The following is a 23982-nucleotide window of genomic DNA, read 5'->3' as shown; positions in this document are numbered from 1 at the left end:
TAAGGAAACTAGGCTAAAAATAAAAGTAGTCTAAAGGTAGGCGCACATCTGCCGTCATCGGACGGACGGCACGGATCGGACGGATCGGAATTTTTTGTGTGACTGCGCACACCGGATTCGGAGCATCCGCATTTCCGACAGGTGGTCTTGCCTTCAAGAAATGCTCAGTTCATAGCGTAACATCGTTAAGTGAAGTTCATCTTCTTGACTATTCTTTGAAATCTGTTTATTGATTATCGTGAACAGTTATGGATAGTGAGGAAGAAGTTGTAGTAACAAGTTGCTTGCTGGCAGAAGAGGAACAGAAATAGTCAGGGTCTCTCAAATTGTACAATTCTTCATATTCTTGCACAATGACAATCAATTGAGCTGAATCCACTGGAAAATTCACCAGTTGTAAGCACATTGAATGAAAACGAACTAACAGCTGCTAACGGCGTGAGAGGTGAAATCATGAACCCGTCATCCGCTCCGTACGGCCTAATCGGATTGCCTACCCCTCTCGGGAATACCCGTCGGCATTGCCGAACTCCGATACGTACGGTGCGGACAAGTGAGCGCAGGCTCATTTGACACGATGTATGTAATAATAAAATCCGATCCGTCCGATCCGTGCCGTCCGTCCGATGACGACAGGTGTGCGCCTACCTTAATGAGATCAGCCCATAGAACTTGTGAATGCCTGAACAAATCTTCATGAAACTTGGTACGAATATGATGGCACCTGACCCCGTCACAACGGCTTACTTCCGTTAAGGCCCTCCCATTAGTTTCTGTGTACGCGTAACCTCACTATCGTTGCTCGGCAACGACTCGATAAACACGTTCCCCCGGCAATGAAAACTCGTCGGAGGCGTCGTTATCTATACGATCCGTGTCGCATCAAAGGAAAACAGGCGATTAGGTCTTCCCACAATTTCTTGTTATGTGTTTTTGTATAACACACATTGGCTACAGAACCAGAGGTCGCGGGTTCGATTCCCGGCGCTACCAGATTTTCTGAGAAGTAGTGGGTCTGGAACGGGGTCCACTCAGCCTCGTGAGCATAACTGAGGAGCTAGTTGAATGGAAAATTAGCGGCTCCGGTCTAGAAAACCGAGATTAACGGCCGTGGTGATCCGTGCCTACTATACCAGCCCCAGGTTATAAAGATGATTGTGGAGCAGTGGGTGGGCAGGGGAAACCGGAGTGCTCGGAGAAAACCTGCTCTAGCGCTAATCTGTCCACCACAAATCCCACATGACCTGACCTGGGAACGTATCAGGGCCGCTGCGTTGGGATGCCGGCGACTAATCGCCTGAGCTATGGCACGGTTTCCACAGACGCTGGCTACCCAACATATCGAAACTCGGACGATCTATCGAAAGAAGGAACTGTACGGAAAGGGTGCCTCGCATTTTAATATAGGACAACTTTACCTGTACTGGTGACCTAAAAACTAGCAGCTGAATAACTTTAGGTGACTCTCAGACATCAGCACATCCGTACTCACCCCCTGGGCTCTGGGAACTGCTTTCTTCCCCTTGAGTCGTCACGTCTGTCTCAACTGCATGTGGCATTGTCAGGTCCAACAGGTTCCAAGGCTGCTGCTGATGCTGCTGCTGCTGTTGCCTTCCCCCTGTGTCTGGCAATGGTTCCTCCCCCCCCACCCCCGCCATCACCACCCCCGAGACCGTTCCTCCAACCACTAACGACTGTTTCGCCCCAGGATGTGTCACTGCAGATACCCCCAATATCTGCTGCTGAAGAAGAGGTGCACTAGACATCAAGTCCCACTGTCGAAGTTTTTCTCTGTCAATTTCAAATGAAAGCGGCGGCTGAGAAGGAGGATGAGGAGTATTGCTGGCATCTTCTAAAAAATGTTGTTGCTCGGACTGACGCTGCTGTCGTGAGGCTGGTGCCCCAGTGCGATGCTTTCTGAACGTTTCTTGGTCCTCGTCCCAGACGTATCCTTCCAAAAAAATCTGGCCCCGCCTCGCTCTCTCCAGACTCTCAGAGTTCCGAGATAGACGCTCATAGTGCACACCGTCGTCCCGCTCCGCCCCAGAGGCGACCAGGCTCTGCTGCGGGCGTCTTCGGGCTCGGCGCCGCCCTTCCCTGTAGTCCTCCTCGTATTCTCTCTGCCTTGACGAATCTAGACGTTGATGGCTGGTCCGCACCATACTGTCGTTCACGTAGGTCACATCTCGACTGATCTTCTGTCGCACGCACCCTCCACCTGGCAGATGGTCCGAGCTTCGACCACTGTGTTCCATCGCGGAAGTGATTCCAGCGGCACTTGAATTGCTGAGCCTGCTGCTGCTCCGTACGGCACGCTCACCATCCAGGTTGTCGAGCGATCGGGTGTGCCTCAAACTGACTCTTCTCAAACTCTCTCTCCAGAGGGCGTCCTCCTCCCACAAGTCATCGCCTTCAGCTCGGCCCAAGCCTTCATCTTTAGGAACAGGCGGAGGATGCCTGTTTCTCACACCTTGAAGCTCCTGACTGCAATGTGTAGGTATAAACATCGCCGTATCATTCCTGGTTGGGTGTGTCTGTGCGGTGTCACTGGCCAAAGCGTGAGGGACGTTAGTAAGGGACACTGTCAATTCAGAAGACTGGAATATCCTGTTCAACCGTGGGCTTCTCAGACCAGAATGTGTTTCGTTATATACTTGGAGAATATCCGGACCATCGATAAGACCTTCCAAAGATCTGCTCCTTCTGTGTGGATGACGAGTACAATTTCTGCCTAATTCGTCTGCTGTCAGTGGCGATGACTTGTCTCTCAGCCCGTGTGGGTACAAGTTCACAGCGTTCGTAACGCCATGAAAGTCCAGTGTCCGGGAGCGATACCTGTATTCATGTGCCTCGCCATTGCCTCGCATGGAGACAGCTTTATGGCGCTGAATGGTGTCAGCTTCATACAAATTTCTTTCATCCACCTGACCTCGTTTATTTGCTGCGCCCAGAAAGTGAACTGTAGTCGATCTGAGTTCTTCTGCTAGTCGGCGATTTTCGTCTTCATTTGATGAAACATTCGGAGCAGGAAACGGCGGTGAACTGAGGGCTGCTGAGGACTGATGTAGGGCGTTCACTTTACGTCCAATGCCATTTCTCTTAGAAACGCATGAAGCTTCCATTAAATCTTCACGCTGGTTGTTTAGAGGCTGTATATGTGATGTTGAGGAAGTTACAACACGAGATGCCAGTGTTACCGGAGCGGAAGTGCAGCATGGGTATCCGCGAGAACAGCTGACACTTCTTTCAGATGTTGAGCTGACAAATCCATCCTCGTCTCCTTTCAACAGGTCTGAGTAGTAGTATGGGGCACCTACATGCTCAGAATCCAGGCTATGCACCTCAACATTTGAATGGGTCTGGTCACCCTGTCTGATCGTTTCATCACGAGGATTCACGGTGTCGGGTATGTCAAACACAGGAACATTGGCATGTTGAGGAGGAGGCGGCAAGATCATCTGCAGATTCTCATATTGTACTTCCTCATTTCTCGGTGGTTTTCGTCCATAATGATAAGACAAGCCACTGTCGTCCATTTCCATTGCAGAATTTATATCAGGATCCCGAAAAGGGTCCCCTAAAATTCTACTTCTCTCTGGGCAACAGTAATTAAGATCTTTTGCAACAGATGCTGTGTCTTCGTTTTCGTCTTTCGTGGATTTGTTAGATGATGGTTCAGTCTTTTGCGGTATTTTATCAACATTTGCAATTAATCCGTGAATTTCACGCCCACAAGATCTGTTACAATCGTTAGGAACATCCTTTGAGTATATATCTACGTTGAAAGCGTCTCTTGCCTGCAAATCTTCAAGATACTGGTCCAGATCTATGCTTACACCGTCTAAATCCATGGCTAGACCACTCCTGCTTCCAACAGACTCCAAATCACTCGAAGTAGAACGGCGTTCGGCAAATGGGGACGGTGGCAGATAACCAGACACACTCAGCACCCCTAAAATGTCGTCAGACACTGGACGTCTCTTAAGCAAACGGTCTATACTTGTGGAATCTTTATCATTTCTGGTATCTATTGATTCACTACCAGAGCTATTAATATCCCCTAAGCCATACACTGGCGGTGTAAGAAGAGACGAACTTAAAGGATTTTCGTGGTGGTCTGAAGGTTGGACGTTTGTACGTCCAGGAGGTTTGCTCCATAGTATCCCAGATTCATCCCTTTCGTTGCATTCCGTCTCGATGCTATCTGTTACTGGCACTGGGGATTGCTTCTTTATGTCAAGGGAGGAGTCTTGGAGTTCCAGAGAGTTGTCGAAGTCATCCAGTGGTGGAGGGCTTGTCGGAATGGGAGGCGGCGACACGAGATCACTGTCGGAAGAGTCGTGTTGTTCCACGGTAGACGTAGCTACACCGCCCAGCACCATCAGCGCCCGGTCACTCGTGCTGCTGGCCCCAAGGTAGTATGACGCAGGTCGGAATGTATCAGACAGGCTAAATCTTGGGTGACGAGGAGCGTCAAGAGAATCCAAGTCCTTGGAAGCTTCGTCATCAGCATCAGAACTATCACGGTCTGATTTTGAAAGAGCTTTCTGTTGCTGCTGTTGACCAGAAGTCGAAGATGAGTTCAGGATATCAGGCAGACCAGGCCGTGGAGGAGTAGGTGGCAGAGGACCAACGCCATCCTCCTCTCCGGATTTATCCTTCTCAGAAGAATCCTGTAGGGTGGAGCTCTCAGAGTTATCCTTTTTCTTTCCTCCTTCGTTTTGCGTTCTTTCTGGTAAATCTAATTTGTCCTGGGATTTTAGGACTTCCAATAATGGACTCACTTCCATGTAAACAGGTTCATACTGTGTGGAGGCTTTGAAGAGGAACTCGTAATGGGATGTGACACCGCTATTACCCTTGCAGGTAGAACCAATTTCGCAGTAACGAGGACTTTCAGGGGTTGCATAAGCAGATGCTGAATCACTATTGTTCATTACCTTAAGATCTAGCTTCGATAAGAATGATACATTGGGCTCAGGAGATAACAATGAACGAATGATGCCATCTTCTGTCATCTCTACGTATGAACTCTCTTCGCAACCATTGCCACCAAATATATTCTCCATTATTACTGTATGAGATGCCGATGGGCTTCTGGTACTACTAAATGCTTCGGGTGTTGCCAACGTTGCTTTCCGCGAAGGTGTCATTGGCATGTAATATTCTTCAACGCTCGCCAAAGCACTAATCATTCCTTCTGGTTTCTTATCTGTGTTTGCCTCTCCTGTTCCATCAGGCGTATTGCACTGTTGGGAATCGGTAGGCGTACTACAGACTGATTCAGAATCTTCGTGAGTCACAAGAGACTCTGCCATGCTCAGACGAAGATAGCCTGGAGTGACAATAACTTCCAAGTCGTCGCTCGCTGTAGGATGGGCTGCTGTGAGACTTGCCTTTGAGATCTCCCTCTTTCGACGCCTTTGATGCTCACAATAATCTGCATCTCTATTCCTGCCAAGATCTCGACAGGAACTTAAAAACCTTTCCGTTCGTCCAAGAGCTGCAGCGACTTCGTCATCCTTGTCATCTTCATCTTCACCACTGCAGGCAGGATCAGTCCTGGTCTCAACTTGTTCACATCCTGCAGAGAGTTCTGGCGTTGGTTTCACGTCTTCGGAGTGACCTTCGGCGTCACTTGAGGTGTCGTATAGCAACGTTTCCGTATCGCTGAAGACACACCTCTTTCTCGGTCCGCCCTCGCTACTTCGCTCTTCCTCGGCGGCTTGGCGCTCTTTCACCAGCTGTGACTTTCTTTCAAAGTCGGCCAGCAGATCTCGTACAGATTTCGCGTATTTCTCAGACTCAACTGAGTTTTTACGCGATCGATGGTGCAAGTCAGCAGGTGTTATCTTGCTCGTAGATTCACTGCCACCAAACACAAAGTTACATGAATCGGTCTTCCGTTGTCGTCGTGGAGATTCGTCTGCTTCAGACTGCTGTTGGTCTGCGTTCTTGAGGCTTGATACATGAGCTTCATTGGGATGGTACATTGGAGGAGACATTTTAAGAGGTTCTTGCATTTGTAAGGATTCTCTTCCTGACACTGATTCCTCACCTTCCTTTCCAATTTCGAACACCTTAATGCGACTCTGAACAATATTTTTTGGCGGGGACTCAACGCTGTGAATAAACTCCTTCTTACTCTCCTCTCTCTTCCATTTGTCCCCACGAGCATGTGGTAACTTCATCACCTGTGATCTGGTGAGTTTCATATTTGGTTCTTCCTTATCTTTCTCTACATCCCTAACCCGAGCAGGATCCAAGTGCAGCTGATGAACTGGATACACCAACTCACAACTCTTCCTTGGATTCACATTTGTGTTCTGAAATTTCAACAATTCTGTGAATCCGGGGACAGTCCTGCCAGCTTGCAAGGTGTCATAACCAGAATCAGAGTGCTTCCCATTAGAATACCTGTCATCCTGCAGATTAGAATTGCCACCTGAAGACTTGAGGGTATTGCTGCTGCCTTTTGGGTATGTATCAGAGCACTTTAGAATTTTCTGTGCAGGACTCTTATCCACGTGGTACGTAGCTTCCCCTTGCAGAGGCAGTAACTCAGAGCACTTCATCCTGCCATTAGTTAATTCTGTCAACCTACTTTCTGGACTTCTCAACTGTTCAACAGTGTGAGTTCTTTTATGGTCCTTTGAAAATGGTGGGATGGAGGGTCCCTGATAGCCTTTCCCATATGCTGCATCTGGAGGTATCTTGTCTTGGTTGTCTCGTAATAAACGTTTATGGTTTCTAGACTCCGCATTGCTATCGCATGGAATATGATTATGGCGTGATTCTGCGTTGAATGGGGCAGTCACATTCTCATACTTGTATGAGGAATGCATATCTGTGCACGTGTGCTGAGGAACGGAAGAGTGGTGGTGGTGACGACGTGGTTTTCCCTCTGCACTACCATGTCGCGACCTTCCTGCCTGCGAGGGGCGTCGAACACGCTTTCTCGCCTTGCGAACGTCACTCGGCTCTGAACCAGTCCAAGAAGAGAACAGAAGAATTACACTCTTCTCTTATGAATAAGAAGAGTATACTGGTTGTAATTTTGATATTTATTGTTACTATTAGCAAGAAAACTATAAAAAATAAGCTTAAAATATATTCTTTTAAGTGTTAAAGTTAGTTAAAATAATTACATTCACCAAAATGTTTTAAGTGAAATCTGAATCCTAAAGAAAGATAGAGTTAAGCCTAGGTTAGTGAAAATTAAGACATCTTTCAGTCATGCAGTTATAAAGAGTTCAGAGCAAAATTATCAATAATGGTTGTAATTTTATTGTTGTAACAAAAGGAAATACATTTCCCATGCCACCATTAAATATCCACAGCAGGGAGGGGGAATCCAGTGTTAGTTTAAATGAATAAACCCAAGCAGGCAGGAAGGTTGTCACAGATTTAAGTCTCGATTTTACCTGTGCAGAATCTCGGACGGTTTTATATAATTTCCCTCATTTGAGGGGGTTAGAAGTAAGCATTCCTTTTTATTGTACTTATTAAACAATGCCACATGCAGATGGACTGAGCTGAGAAAATATTAATCGACAAAGATTGAAAAGCCACACACCTAGGAAGAATTATTGTGGAATACATACCATACAACATTAACTTCCAAACAAATACACATTCAATTGAAATGATACTTCTTGTTAACAACATACTTGCAGCTGGATTGAAATAATACAATTTACTTCACTGACTGTAAATGCCATTTCCAACTACCAAAGCACATCACTATACAATATGAGCAAAGGTATAGTGTTCATAGTATGTTCAAAGTGCATCAGATAGCCAGAGCAGCAAAGTATTTTCACTGTATCAAAATTTGAAAATGATAAATTAATCAGATCAGTGTCAATTGGCAGAAAAAACCTAACTTTGATACAGCTGATTCCAGCTATTTTCACCTATGGCAGCTAATGACTATCTGAAGAGGTGGGGCCAGGACTGCTTAAAATTTAAACCCCTTTCCCCACTGCCTTCATGTGATGTCTTGACTGCCAAGCCCCTCCGCAGAACTTCCTGTTAAAAATACCAGAGCTGCTTGGGGCTATATGTCATTACAAAACCTACAACCCTTCTGCATATTACCTTCCACCAAAAACAGATAAATAAAGTGTGAAAGCCTGATCTTTCCTCTTAACATTGATATGTGAGACCTGATGCCATGTATTGCATGAAATGCTACACTGAGTGATTGATTAATTAAACCGATATCTTTGGCTCTGTCACTTTTAATGCAGTTATGCTCAGCCAATCAAATTGGCTCATGGCCTGCAAAGTGTTAAGGGAAAAGGGGAAAAATTGTGTTCTTATCTATATTAATCATTGACTCTATATATTATATAGCATCTCTTCCTCAGCACTGTAGTCTCATTTTGTGCTGAAAAGAACATTTCACATGAACCTCATGTGAATTTGATATGGGTAAACTCAAATTGGGTCAGAGAGGCTTGGGGCCTCTCTAGGTTCATCTGTGTCCTCCACCACCCACAGGCAGGTGCTACTGCTGGACAGACAGACTGATGCTAACAGGTGTTTCAGCAGGATTCATACAAGCCTAAAAATGCACTGCTTCCATCAATCACTGGACCAGACCGACTACATTCCTCACATTTTTCTTTCACGTCCTCTGATAATCACAATGACAAAAATTTACATGAAACTGCACCACTTCGGTGCTGTCTTTAAATTCAAGCATTTTGTTGACTTCTTTTCATGTGCAGTATCCATTCAGTATCAACACTAAAATTGTGTCATTTTCTGCTGCTGCAGTATTTCCACTGAAGCTGCTGCTAAGAGTGCACAGTTCAGGACTGCTTAACTTTCTCCTTGACCCTGAAGATGGGTACTGAACATTCCCCTGAAGATTTAGGTAGACTTCTAGCAAGTTACATGAGTAACATTCCAGAACACAGTATTCCTTAAGTGCTCTTATTTCTCACAACTTTCAAACATTTTAATGTTGACTTTCTGTGTATCATAATACTTCTGCTTTCCACACGTGTCCAGAATAACAATATTAAACATTTCAGAAAATCCCTCAAGCTAACAACTGACTTGTGTCCGCCACATTTTGTTGGCAGTTACAGAAAATTAATGCAGGAATTGCATTTAAAATTCATGGAGAATGCTACTCTTCAAACTAAGCAAAGATCTTGGGTTCTTCAGACATAACCAATCACACATAAGAAAGAATGGAACGAAATACTCCATCCTTTGTATTGAAATGTCCTTGACCTCAAAATGTGCTTCATAAATTTTCCTGAAAATCTGTAAATATGAGAACTCAAATACAAAAACTGTTATAAGGATATCCTGAGTCTGACATCAAGAAAATTCTTGCAAAATATTTTTTGTATGTGCAAAATATTCTTCACTAATTTAACAAAGCCTTCATTGCAGTGCTTACAGAATGCTGAATTACAGGAAGATACTCATACCCAAATACTAAATTCGACATGATCGGTAAGGAAGTGGCTGTGACCTAATTCGAGGTACTATCCTGGCATATGATCAGAGAAACTAAGGAAACCCATGAACACATCAATGACAACAGGCAGACCAAATTCTGTCACAGTAAGAAGCAGAATTACATACATTTCTATTAAAATGAACTGAATAATGTGAATATGTATATAAAAGCATGGCAAAATGCACACTATTTAAACTACGCATAACTGACTTGCCAGGGCCATCTGTACAGTTGGAAACCTCTGTTTACATTGTGAATATCACACTGATATACTCCCTAAAGAAGGAACTGCTCAATTTTTGTATGTTAGAAACAAGTAGTGAAGACTGGACACTTCCTAGTGTTGTGACCTTTTTAATTAAATATTTATGTACTTCTCTGAGCAGCAACAGGAAAAACTTGAAATAAAGTTTCACTTTTGAACAGCATTACATATCGCAGAAAGTACAGGATAGAAAAACAACATTCGGTAAACTGATCACCAACTGAAGAACATAAACACAATTAAAGCTACATACAGATTTTGAAAAATATTGCTATACTAAACACCACTAATTTTAGCAATAGCTGGTTAAGTTACATACTTGTACATAAGTCCACCAACAGGTTAAGAGGCTATCCTCATTCATGTCAATAGGAGGAAAATGGGGTGTCACAAAGTGATTAGTAAATTTTAGAACAAGCAGCTAACATATTTACTGAAAAATCACATATGTGACTAATAACACTTCACACATTTCACTCAGCTCATATTTGCTAAATTAATTCTCAATGTCTCCACTAGAAGGCAGTAGGCAACAGAGAATTCAAAGAAAACGTTTTACTCTAAATCTTCATAGAGCTCAGTAATTAAAGCAAATGTAACTTCACTTTCAATCCAAAACAAAGACAACAAGTACTCTAAGTTTCTATGCAGAAGAGCTGTGAGTTTTGAAACCACAAATACAGACTTTATAGAGAATATTTTTATATGATGACCACAGTGACAAACAAATATCTTTTAGTAGCCTGTCAGCCATAGACTCAAAAAATAGGAAATCACCTTTTAATGTATTAAGTTGGCATAGCTCAATCAGTGAAGCAGCTGGCTGTAGGCTGGATGAATGGGCTCCAACAGTCTGCAGGGCATAGATTTATTTTCTTTGCCACTTCACGACTCTTGCTATAGGCTTGCCCAGAATACGGATACAAAACTGCCCATTCACTTCAATCTTTCACCAAGCTCTGGAATTTGCAGAACTTCAACCCCTATAAATCTTCAGGGCATTGTGTTTGGGCCCTTTATATCCAACATCATTCTAAATAATACAAAGAGTTGGCTCATGATGTTAATTTCATTCCCTACAACAACGAATATGTTCATTCTATTAAAATGTTGTCACGTGTATTAGCTTGAATTGCCTGTCATCTTCCTAATCTGAAAAACATAAGAAATCAAATTGTACCCACCCCAACTACACCAGTGTTTCAGTTTTCAGAATTAACAGATCTGCCAAGGCCATGTCTATCTTCCATACGAATTTGAATGTTCTGGTATGCATGCAATTCAAACGCCCACAGCTTACCTTCATCATCAGATGAGTAGCTGTTGTAGCGGCTGAGGGATGTTGAGGAGCGACGACCATCCTGACTCCTACTTCTGAGCATAGATCGACCGGGCACAGTCCCTGTATCCTCCATTTGTGATCTCCTCTTGGAACTCACATGTCCATCTTGACTATTCGTCACATCCCTGCTCCGAGCTTCCTGGCTAGCTAGTTCTCGGAGTACCTGCTGTTTGTAGTACTTTGACAATTCATTCTGTGCTACTCCTCGAGTCGATGAACCTGAAGGTTTCCGGGTCAATGGAGACTGCAACATCCTCTGTTTCCACTCTAGGAGCCGCTTCATAGACTCTTCCCGCTAGAGATAATGAAGGATAAATTGTTAAAATATGTCACTTCCCCCATTCCATAATTACAAGCAAGTATCTTTTGTATGACAGACTTATTTACTTTACTTACTCATGGAGCTGAGCACTTCTTGAGGAGCCGCCAATTCTGCAGCCACTCAAGAATTTCCCAGAATTTTATGGAATCAGAAGGTTCATTACTGTGTTCACAAGAGCCCTCCACAGGTCCCTATCCTGAGCCACATCAATCCAATCCATACAGTCACATCCTATCTTTGTATGATGAATCCAATAACTTAGTGCAATATACTACAGACATACACGACATTCTGAATTTCATGAAGATGAGAGCAAGTCGAAGGTTCCATATTCAATTCACTAGGTGAAAATTAATGCAGTGTGTCCAAGAAGTCTTGTCAAGGAATGGCCTTGCAAATATGCACATCTGATAGTAATTGATGTTGATGGAAAACTTTTCTAAACCTAATTAAAAGATCAGTATAAATATTAAATTGCCATCTGATCAATCCTGCAACAAAGTCTAGTAATTTATTTACCTCTATCTGGAAAAGCATATTTCAAATTAATTTAATCTTGTTACTAATCAGAATGAAGACTTGTTATTATAGATTCAAAATTATAATGTTTTTATGATGTCTCATACTGGAACAGGCCAATGTGTGACAATGGTGAATAGGAAGCAGCACATTCATTGCCAATAACTTACTGACAGTCACAGACAGCAGATGTCCTTGACATCTGTGTAATGCACTCCACTTCTCAAACTACTCTTTCTACTTTATAACAGATACAAACTTCATAGCATCTTGACAATGTGTGTGTCTTTATATAGTACCTTCCTACTCCTTAATTCATGAAGAAAGGCATGAATATCATGCTTCCATAGGTCACCACAGCTCTAAACTTCTTCATTCCCTGCTATCAATATCACCCTAGTGGTAGTGCACACATCTGAAATAGTAGTGATGCACGACCTTTCAAACATATGCAACATTTGAAGAATGCTGTCTTCTGGGATGTGGAGCCGTGTATATCAGGTTAGAAAAATCTGCAAGCGAGGAACCAGCTTGAGCAAGTGGTTGGTTCCTTGCTCACCCACAAGTCACATCTGCTTAGTGCCAAGGGAAACTTTTAAACCCAACTTGTTAGAAGATGGAGGTTTTGTTTGCAGTGTAGCAAGCATATAATACTATAATATACTGATAAATACAGAATCATGCGATATGACTGCGGTTTCTCCAAAAACAAAAAAAAAAGTATAATCTAGCACGATGGTTCTCGAATATTTTTTGTCCGCAGACCCCCAACAACAAATTGCACACTCAAAAACCTCCTCATCCCTCCATGTTTAAATTATGAGCACATCAAATTGAAACACTTTCAAAAAACTTACTTAAAATATTTTAATGCTTGTACCATACGTACAGAATGGTTAACATTTGTGTAAGATTCAAGGTTCTCATCAGTGGTGGTTATGAAGAGTCCTGCCTTCTGTGATAACTACCCATTTCTGTAACCGCACCATGCAGGAAACTCAGCAATGTTGATGATTTACATTCTTAATTACAATGTACTACATGTAAACGAACTGTACTACTGTTAACAAAAGATGATGCAGAATTGACCCCAGCACCAGCAGACGCCAAGGACGACATCTGGTCTTTCTGAGGGACAAGCAAACTGCAGGTCACTTGAAAACCCAGAATGGAGCAGGAAGTATCCCGCTGTGTTTTCTGGGAATTTCAATGCTTAACTTCGCGGTGCGAGTATTTGAAAATTTGAGACTTGACAGATACGAGTCGCAATAATTTTCGGAGGGGCATACCAAGCGATCGTTAGCGTACCTTCATTTATTTGAGAGCTGTCAGAAGGACCGTCTTGTACTTAGGCCCAAATTAACATGGATCTTGTTAGGGATTGGCTGAATGCAAATGAGCGAAACACCCAAATTTTAGGTTCACCCAATCAGCAAAATTTCAGAGAAGAGGAAACCAGGCGTTCCTGCTTTCCGTCAGGACTTCTACCTCTCCAGAGCAGTCAGTCATCAAAAGGGAGTAACAGGAGTGAGTTGTAAAAGGGAATAACAGGTGTCAGGAGTAACCTCCCAGACGTTAACTCGGTGTTGGCCTAGTCCGGCGTACAAATTCAAAGTGCTACTGCCTTGTAATGTGTAATTCTAGTTCACATCTACAATAAAGAGCAACAGTGTTGAGTGAAGTGTGAGTTTTAAGTGTTTTCTCTCTCCTTGTGTGAGCAAGGCCCAGAAGTCACCCTGAGACAGAATCTCGTCCTACCGTCTGAGCAGTCGGAACCCCAAACGTCTGCCTATCCATGACCCCACTTTTGTTTTCCCCATTCCAAATTCGTGGATTTCACCCAAGTCCACTGGCGCCCATACAAATCCAAATTCAGAGTAATCCCACACCCTACCCTGAACCAAACAGCAACAAGGAAGCGGCGGATGAAAGTGACGCCCATCGAGTGGGCGGTTAAACTTCATGCTGGTTTCCTGCTTGGCTTATTCTTCGACCATTAAGATGGAGGTGATGTGTTCCTCAAAAATGTCGACTGACTTTCAATGGACTACATAGTGTGTTATCCCAGAAGACAGGACATTTCTGTTCAACATCTGTTACAATGTGCTTTCTAACCTCAATCTTTCAATGACAGCTAAGTTATCAGTATACCCAGATACCCACCTCTACACAATGGTGAATCCAAAATATTTGTTATGCCATTATTCCATATTAAACAAAAGTTGTAAAATATTCAACATACATATTCTTTTTCAACATCTGATGAGACAAAAATAATCTCACAGACCAACAGGGGTCTGCCAACTACACCGTAAAAACCACTGATCTAGCATGTGATTGTTTTGAGTTCAAATGAAAAATGTTGCATTCCTTAAAAGCACCTTATCACAGGAACAATGATGACACTAAAACTGAGAGATTAATCGTATACTGAAAAGTTACCTGCTGAATTTTCTTCTCTCCATCATGAACATCTGAGGCAGACTTCTGCCATGGTTCTTCGCCCCGTGAATCATTCTCATCATCCTGGTACCGCTGTCGTGGCAGCCTTGCACTGGCTGACCTTGTAAATTGTCCATTTGAGCTAGTGTCTCGGTATTCACTCCATCGCCTCTGCTGCTGATATTGCTGTCCTGAAGGAGACCGTATTGTCGTTGCATAACTTGGCATTACGTCCGTCCTTTTTGGATGCCTCAGGACTACACCGGCACTCTCACTATTTACACTTCCCCCTGAGCTAACACCCCCCACTTGAGCACTACCACCTGACGGAGTACTTAACCGTATCGATGGAGTCGTTGCCCTTGAAGAGGAAGACTGATTTCTTGGATGTGTCATTGGAATCTGGTGAACATAAGAAGCAGACTGACGCATCTTTTGAGCATAACATTCCTCAGACCAGTAATAGTTATCACTAACAGCAGGATTTGGAGGGGACATCATCTCCAGACTTGATTTAGGCCGTGGTATTAGAGCTACTCTACTAGCATGTTGCTCCTGATAGTTCTTGTCATCACCACCAGCACTATGTTGCAAGAAGTCCCTACTTCTGCTGGCTTCTTGTCCAGGACTATACAGTGGTTGGCACGAATAATGCTGATTGTGCCTCTTGGCATCATAGTCCAAGAAGTCGGCACTGTGAGGCCGTGGTGGGTACCGGTTTGGCGTTGCTTCTCTGTGTCTCACTGGCTGAATATTATGATGATGGGTTGGAAGAGGCTGTTGTTGCATATGTGCAGAGTACAAGTTTGGTGCCTGCATGTCTGGCTGTTGAGAAGGAACGCCTGAGGCATACCTCTCAACTGCAAAGTTCTGCTGATGCTGACCAGAATGACCATACTGACCTCCTCCCTGTGGTAAAGAACGATTATCCCCACGTCCTCTTTCTGAATAGTTTTGTTTGTGGTGTACTGATATCACAGGTCCTGCTCCTTTAATGTATGCCACCTGATTTGATGATCGCTTGTTCACTTCTCTGTAACTACCTTCACTACCACTGTGCCTCACAGTGTCCGAGATGTTGTACACATCTTCATAATCTCCACCTTTAAAAATTGGCACTTTACTTTGCCCTGCAGGTCCAGGAGTTGCAGAATTTGACCGGCCATAAGTGTCTGGAGTCCGTCTTTCCGCATTGATCAATGCTTGACCATAACTAGCTAAACCCTGGACCACCTGCTGTGGAGGCTGCTGCAGCCTTTGCATCTGTTCCTGCTGAAGAGGCTGTTCACAGGAATGAACTGGCTTCTGGGTAGCTGCTTGGTGGTAATGGTACCTAACATCCATACGTTCGTTTCTCGCAGGCTGCTGTGGTTGGGCGATCCTAGGCACAAATCCCTTATTCCCTTCAGGATCTTGAAGGGTCTTCTTCCCAGCCAGCTCTTCAGCCTGTCTGTCAGAAGCTGGTTCAGGAGTGGAAGCGCCATAGTCCTCATGCTCAGCAAGGCGCCTTGGTTTTGGGGGCGCATTAGCGTAGAGTGGCTGATGGTAACCTGTGCCTTGCTTCTGGAGGCCCAAACCATTTGCGAACACTGAATCATTACTGGTGTTCAGTTGGCGAGAAGCATCCTCATTCTTTGAAATATGCTCACTGCTGAGCTTACTGTTTGAGGATGCAGGAACTGTGGATGGTGTGCCCAAAGGCACAGAATGTGGTTGCCGGTAACCATGGAAACCTGAATCACTTTCATCAGCACTCTGGTTCAGGGTGGATGACATGGAAGTCACACTGGGGCGAGCTGACCGATGATCATCCCAACTGTAAAATAGTGAACACATGAGCATATGAATTCTGTAATTAAGAATAATGAATTAAATTATTATTTTCAAGTACTCAAAGCAGTGTATATTTTATATTACAGCGTTACTGTGCTGTTATGATGTTCATATCATTTTCCCTCATTGTTGATGTCTTCATCATCATGATCATGATCATGATCATCACTGTCGCTGTTACTGTACCTACTGCCCTCCTGCAGGATGGAGGCGAGGCTGAGCGCGTTCATCCACCGCACCATGAGCTCCCGTGTGTCGGCTGCGAAGTGGTAGGTGCGCATGTTCGTGTGCTCGGCCTTGAAGGCGAACTTGCGGTACACGCGGTCCTCGGTTGAACAAGGCGAGATCTTGTACGATGGCAGTAAGATCGAACCCAGCAGCTTCTCCTCTTCTGGACCTTCGGAAATAACAAAAATAATAAGTACTTCACTTGAAAAAGTGGATATGGCAGGAACCAATACAGTAAACAAAGGCTTCTGGTAAAGCAACCCCAAGCACCACACTAAGCACTCTCAAACTTCAGCAATGGTCAACTTCACACTTCCATCCCCCACGAAAGAGCCCCTGGTATCAATCAGGGAGGCTGTGTGGACCAGAGCCATTGTGAACCTTAGAGTGAAGAGAAGAGGTCCGGGTGCCAACCTCGGGTTTGAACCTGGCCATGTAGCCTGTAGCATCACTTTACTACTTGATCAATTTAATTTTAGAAAATCGAACTAAACCCGGTGTGGTAGAAACTATGTAGCCATATCATCACCCTGAAAGAGTACAATATGTAAATCCTGACTTAAAATTCTCTCTTTTTGAGAAATTCATCCCTTTGTACCCCTTTCTTTACTTTAAAACGTCCAAGTTACAGGTAACCTAGAATCACGGTGTGGAAAATGAGCTATTTCCTTGAAACAGTTCCTCGATTACCTTCACGAGGCTGAGTGGACCCCGTTCCAGACCCACTACTTCTCAGAAAATCTGGTAGCGCCGGGAATCGAACCCGGGACTTCTGAATCTGTAGTCAGGAACTCTGACCACTAGGCCATAGAGGCGGTCCCCGTGGAAAATGCGCTACATACATTATTTCACTTCAGCTATTCACCTGCAATAGTATGTATATATGTATGTATATACACCATAATATGTTTCTAAAGTACATAAGAACCCACTGCCCATAGCTGGACGTAACACGTTGACTGAAAGCAGCGGCATCTGCACAGTCATACATATCCCTGAGTTACACCTGTACACGACACCCTAGTTACATTTACGTGCCTGTCCCTGAATTACGCCTGCACCGGTGTCCCTGAATTATCTTCACACACGTCCCGAGTTACATCTGCTCACATGTTCCTGGGTTACATCGGTACAACTGTCCTGACTTAAGTTCGAGCAAGTCCCCAAGTGACATATGCGCATGACTTAACATTTGCACGTATGTCCCTGTGTTACATCTGCACAAATGTCTCTGAGTTACCTTTGTAGTAGAAGAGGCAGTACTCCGACAGAACGAACCAGCGCCTCTTCCACAGCATAAGCCCCTCGCTGCCCTGCTTGTGTAACCAGCCCTGGAGGGTGACTGGGGCGGCCGCTGGGCGCTTCACCACTGGCGATCGCAACTGCTGCTGTCCGCCGCCACCGCCTCCCTTCCGACGGCCATGGGTCTGCTGCGGCGCCCCTGGTTGCAACTGAGGACACAACAATCACCAATGGATGTTAAACTCAAGAGATCTGAACACATATTAATTCAACTGGCCCCAAACACGGTTTTACAGACGGATATTCTGAACACGGCAATGATCTACTACTCCACGAAGAATGAAACCCAAAGATCATTACTCTGTTCTCAAGAGTCCGTCACTGGTTCCATAAAAACAAAGGATGTAGTGTACAATACGGCTTTCTGGGTTGTAACACCGTGTAGTTCGGAGGGAGCCCGACGTTTCGGACAAACATATAGCCTCCATACTCGGGGTCGGCGAGTACACGAAGGAAAAACCGAGCAGAAGCTGGCGACAGGAGGCAGTATCTTCCACTGGAAGGTCGGGACCTCTCAAAACTATACGGCGTTACAACACAACCACCAGCATGAGGAACTCAAACCGAACAAGTCAATCGGATGCTGACAGCAGTGAAATCACTTATGCCTGATTCTGTTCCCCTACAGCGTAGGTAAGTTGATTGATGTCTTCACGACAGGGTGTAGCGTAATAATTTACCCGCCACGCCTAATCATATCTGGCGACTTCTAGTGGCGTTTCCATGATAAGCGGTCACAGGCAGTAATGGGGTGCCCACACCCAGCTTGAGGGTACGGTGAAGGCTACAAGTTACTCTCCATAAAAGAAAACAGTATGTTACAGAATGCTGTTACACGTGGTTTCGAACTTGCGGCCTCTTGTGAACAGATCACTCATGACCAACGATGATCTCAATCGATCTCAAAGATATGGGATAGGACGGTGTGGATTGGATTCATCCGGTCCGTGATAGGGATCAGCAGTGACCTCTTGTGAACACGGTACAGACGTACATTAAGACACGACCTGGTTGAGATACGAGGTTTTCATGGAGGTTTCTATCAAAAGCCTTCTGGAATGCGACACCGTGTTGTCTGGTAGATTGTTACCAACGTTCAGGCTCCATTTCTGAAGCAGGAACGGTGCTTACTTCTGTTATAAATTGGTACTAGGCGGGATGGCTGCTGAAAGGGAGACAGTTCACACTGAACCGTATAAAATCTGCAACCGAAACTCCTGTATAGTTACATACCGTAGACAAACAAAAATCACTCGGCGGGACAGCTCAGTCAGTATAGTGACTACGCTATGGAATATAACACGGATATTGACCTCTAACTTATCCTGCGGCTAAAAATACGTGGTGCTATACCTCCACTTCGGGGCACGCAGTACCGTAGTTAGTTGAGACACTATGCTACAAGCCGGCAGGTCGCGGGTTTCAGTCCCGATGAGGTGGATTTTTTTAATTGACCTAATCATTCCAGCCGCATTATGAACCTGGGGTCGACTCAACCTCTAACAGAAATGAGTACCAGAAATATTCCTGAGTGTGGGTGGGGGGGGGGTAAAGGGGCGGCCGGCGCGTAATGCTGGCAACCTTACCGCCATCAATGAGCCGACTGTCTAGAAGATGTGGGAGCCTCAACCTCTTACAACCCTATGGGACTCCACGGCCTGTTATAGGGATAGCTTTACTTTTATTTTTCTATACCTCCACGTCTTCAATGTCTTCATAGGGTGGCACTTAACTAAGCATAGGCATAACTTTATTTTCCGAGGACGTGTGTCTTTTGATATCTGAAAACCATGGAGAATCGTCGATACCGGTACGGTCTACTTGACCCGACAGCAGATCCAATCGATGCTTCAGAAAGCATCTAGCTCACTCAAACTACAATTTCAACCGGTATCTGTCGGAACTGGTCACCTCTGAAGAAACAGCAGCCTATCTTCTTAATATAAAACATCTTGTGTGCTGAAATCAAGAGATATTCTCTTTAGTGAAACGTATTTTCCCGATACGCACCAATTTGAGTGTGCAGTCAAGAGAATACAACTTGAATCCAAGCTGTCAGTTCTGCTTCGCAAGCCACGCAAACCGCAGTAGCTAGGGAACGGATTTCCGAATCCTCCAACAGGGAAAACGATAGAACTGCTTGGCTAGCTTCAGGCAGGGCAGTTCATTACACAAGGAGAGAAGCTGATTGGATTCCAGACTGGAGGAACGCCAGGAATGTGCAGAAACTTGCGGCATAAAAGACAGGAACGGAAATAACAGCACAGTGAAATACGCGCACGAGATAAAACCATAACTGCTAGACGGCGAGGAGATGGACGGCCAACCAAGAGTCGCATTTATCCAGTGGGCGGAAGAAGGGAGCAAACGATACTCTGCGCATGCCCAATGTATTCCCCTTTACTCATTGGGGATTGATACGATGATTCATGAATTACGGACCGGAAAGGGCACGAAAGGAAGTGTTCGTCATCGGATTTAGGGCACACACTGCCCACAATTTGAGAAGCCGGGATAGCGTAGTCGGTATAGCGACTGGCGACGGACTGTATGACCGAGGGTTCGGAGTTCGGTGCCCGGTAGGGTAAAAAATTTTCTCTTCTCCACGTCATCCAGATCGGCCCTGGGGCCCACCCACTCCCCTATCCAATGGGTACCGTGGACTCTTTCTCCGGGAGTAAAGCGGCAGGGGCGTGAAGCTGACCACTCACCTCCAGCTAGTGCCGAGGTCAAGAAAAAATGGATCTATATATCCACTCCCGCATACGACTTCATGACGTAGTGCTAAAATTAGTCAAGCATAGTGCCAACTTTAATAACAACAATCTGCCCGGAGAGGCCGAAGAAAAACAAGAAAACCTCGGTCGTCATATTCGATCCCTGGGTCGAGATCTGAAAGCAAAATATCCCCATGTGGAGGAACGGAAATCACAAGGCCCCGACGCCCGGTTCGCGGTTCTCGCTACACACACACACATACACACACACACACAACGAGACTGGCGCAAAATAAAAAAGACCATGCTTAAACCATAAAGTTGAGCAGTTATATGAATCTGAATGCAACTCATGCAAGCCGTGTATAATTACAAAATATGGGCACAACGAGACTTAGCGCGGTTGCGTGTAAGTAGGCACCTCATTTACAACTCATACTCTCTATCAGAATTGATGCTGAATAGTGCCAGTTTTATTATATGACGTCATGAATCCGTCTTTTCCACTGGTCGATGGCTAATCGATACGAGAGGTCATACTTTCTCAGTTCTTCTAGAAACTTGAACTCTCCGCTCTACACTTTTTGTGCGGTAAGCGAAGTGACAGAAAGTTAGAGAAAACTGCATAATGAGGAGCTTCATAACTTGTACTCGTCTCCAAGTCTAATTAGAATCATGAAGTCAAGGAGAGTAAGATGGGCGGGTCATGTAGTAAGAATGGTGGAGAAGAAGAATGCATATAGGATATTGGTGTGAAAGCCAGAAGGAAAGAGACCACTGGGAAGACCAAGGCGTACGTGAGTGTACAATATTAAAATGGATCTTAGAGAGATAGGATGGGATGGTATGGACTGGACTGATTTGGCTCAGGATAGGGACCAGTGGAGTGCTCTTGTGAACATGGTAATGAACCTTCGGGTTCCATAAAATGCTGGGAAATTCTTGAGTAGCTGCAGAATTGGCGGCTCTTGAAGGTCTCAGCCCCGTGAGTAAGTTCATTCCAAACATGTTAACCTAACCGATTTAAATATGGGGAATTTTGTGGTCAGTCTATGGATTTGACAAATTCAACTGCAGCGTTGTCAACAATTTAACAGGCCCACTAAATGCATCAATTATTAATATACAAAACGGGAAATATTTTTCAGTGTAAGGGATCAAAGTGAGTACAGTAAATACATGCAGCTGGGTAATTTGTACACAACTTGTAATACTTTCATTCCAAACCGATAAATTAGGCTACACCCGGTATGTCAACCTGCGTAAGAGGGCATCTAGACTCAGAATTTATGCTGCCTTTTCTTGGTGCTGCCTCATCTGTGACACTTCTCCCTACAGCACCTCTCATCAGCGCGAGTCTCGAATTTTCGAGGCAGAAGCGAGACAGAAAATATCTCAATCTCGACTCGCACTTTCATTTCTCGCACGGCATTACCTTGAAATGCGATATTCTAAATGAGTACAGCGAAGAAAACAGATTAGCCTATTAAAGGAAATACTCGATCTCACATCGATTCTCGAAATCTTTTACAATTTCCGTGCAGTAATCGAAGGTCATTCTCGCACATGTCCCCGATTTAGAATCGTCACAGACTCAAGACATAAAAAACTCCGTGGCCTGCAGTCCGCAAGTGAACTATACCGACCGAGCGACCGTTGCTTGTCGGCGAAGTTAGTGTCAGCTTTTTTGGATAGAGGGTGTCGCGTGGTCAGCGCAACGGACCCCCACGGCCATTAATCTCGGTTTTCTAGACCGGAGCCGCTATTTACCTTGAATAGCTCCTCAATTATCCTCACGAAGCTGAGTGGATCCCGTTTCAGACCCACTACTTCTCATGAAAAAATGATATCTCCGAGAATCGAACCCGGGGCCTCTGGATCTGTAGCCAGGAAATTAGACCACAGAAGCGACTGCTGAAGAGAGAGACTTTGAGCAAAATAAATAGGTCTTATGATATCACCGCGCTGTCTCTGTATTGCCTTAATTTTTGTTATGAAGCTTATGGGATCGCCTAGCCGTCTGTTTGTTGTGTATCCCCCTAATACTTTTGTTTTCTCTGCGGTCCGTGTCGTGGTTGTGCCAACAACTTCTTGTTTCAAAATAAGGAAAGCAGACTTAAAATGAACAGAACGCCGTTCGTCGGTACAGATGTCCTGGTGTGGAGGGTTCGCGTGGTGAGAAACTAGTGTGCACAGCAACGTGTATGAACGTCTGCTTCCTCTTAGCCTCGCTCCGAGTGGAACATGGAGTCATGCACTACGCAATAATCCGCATTAATGACGAACTCGGCGCAGACCATGATACAAAGGAGCAACAAGGGGCAGACCACTGTCTTCCACCCACAAGCACCGCATCTGAAAGAAAAATCGATCATTCAGACTCTGGCATCTCTCCAACTTTGGGCTTCGAAAACAATTCGGTACACTCCTCGCCACAATTACGGAACTCGCGATTATCAGTGTTGTCTATTGGCTGCGTTCTGAAGTACGCAGGCGCATACGTCTCCAACATATTCCGAACTCCTAACGCTTTTAAGGCCAGGATGTTTCTTTTGCCAATAACCAACTTCACTAAACTCAGCCCTTCTTGAGAAGCCGCCACTCGTTCAGGTGCTCAAGAATTTTCCAACATTTTATGAAACCCGATGGTTCATTATCATGTTCACAAGAGCCCCACCGCTGTTTACCATCCTCAGCCAGATGAATCCAGTCCCCATCCTACTTCTCTAAGACTTCTACCCCACCCCCCAAGGCACTACAAGCAGAAATCATCTTTTTCAGAAATTTGATATACAGCACAGCTTGTTTTGATGCAAACAACTTTCATTAATTTATGAAAGCACGTTTTTAGGAAAATGTTAAAGTAGAAAAATGTACAAGACTGTGAATTTGACCGGAGGGACATAAGATGGACCAAGGTGTCCTGTAATTTGTAATAGTTAAATGAAACATATTTGATTATATTTTCTGTTGTTATTGACTATACTCCTTCCTCTGATGAGGCAATTCTTCTGNACGTCGTGGTCTTTTGTCTTTTACATACCAGACGATGGGTGAAGTCGAAAATAAGCCAAAACAAGTATAGAATTAATGAGTTTATGGATCTCGAGACCGCAATATTTCACCTCCTGCTTGAATCAGTTCTGCCGGAATTTAATCACTATCTGAAGATATTTACCTTTAAAACTTCGCAATAGCATTTTCAAACTCAAATGGACTGGGATCAGGTACTAACGGTCCAGCTGTATGTATTTCTATCTGCCTAGCATCACTGACCCTATGTACGTATATTCAATAACTGCGAGAAATAGTTCTCTAAACGTTCTTGTTCTTACTGTTCGTTGCAAGCTCATAAATTTTGTCTTTCACACATTCCCTCTTTTTATTCCTAAAATGAATGCTGGCTTCACGTCTTATATTGTTCAGATTATCCCCATTTATTTCGCTTGGATCCTGTAACCAGTGCAATTTGGCTTGTTTTCTTTGGTCTAATAATTATGAGCATCCTTCATCGAACCACGGCTTTTC

At 44.4% G+C, this 23982-nt stretch overlaps 1 protein-coding gene across 1 annotated transcript in view; it reads right to left on the bottom strand.

Annotated features, from left to right (window-relative positions):
• Positions 1-23982, bottom strand: part of LOC111871195 — a 206130-nt gene that overhangs the window by 89137 nt on the left and 93011 nt on the right. The window contains exons 4-7 of the mRNA XM_033754152.1: positions 17676-17886; positions 16394-16604; positions 14375-16190; positions 11050-11386 (exon numbers count right to left, since the gene is read on the bottom strand). Of these exons, the coding sequence (XP_033610043.1) occupies positions 11050-11386; positions 14375-16190; positions 16394-16604; positions 17676-17886 (2575 nt within the window). The remainder of the gene's footprint in view (positions 1-11049; positions 11387-14374; positions 16191-16393; positions 16605-17675; positions 17887-23982) is intronic.

This window comes from Cryptotermes secundus, unplaced genomic scaffold (genome assembly GCF_002891405.2).
Source record: "Cryptotermes secundus unplaced genomic scaffold, Csec_1.0 scaffold573, whole genome shotgun sequence".
Classification (NCBI taxonomy): Eukaryota; Metazoa; Arthropoda; class Insecta; order Blattodea; family Kalotermitidae; genus Cryptotermes; species Cryptotermes secundus.
Note: the sequence above shows the minus strand (reverse complement) of the source record. Positions and strands in the feature narration are given on the sequence as shown.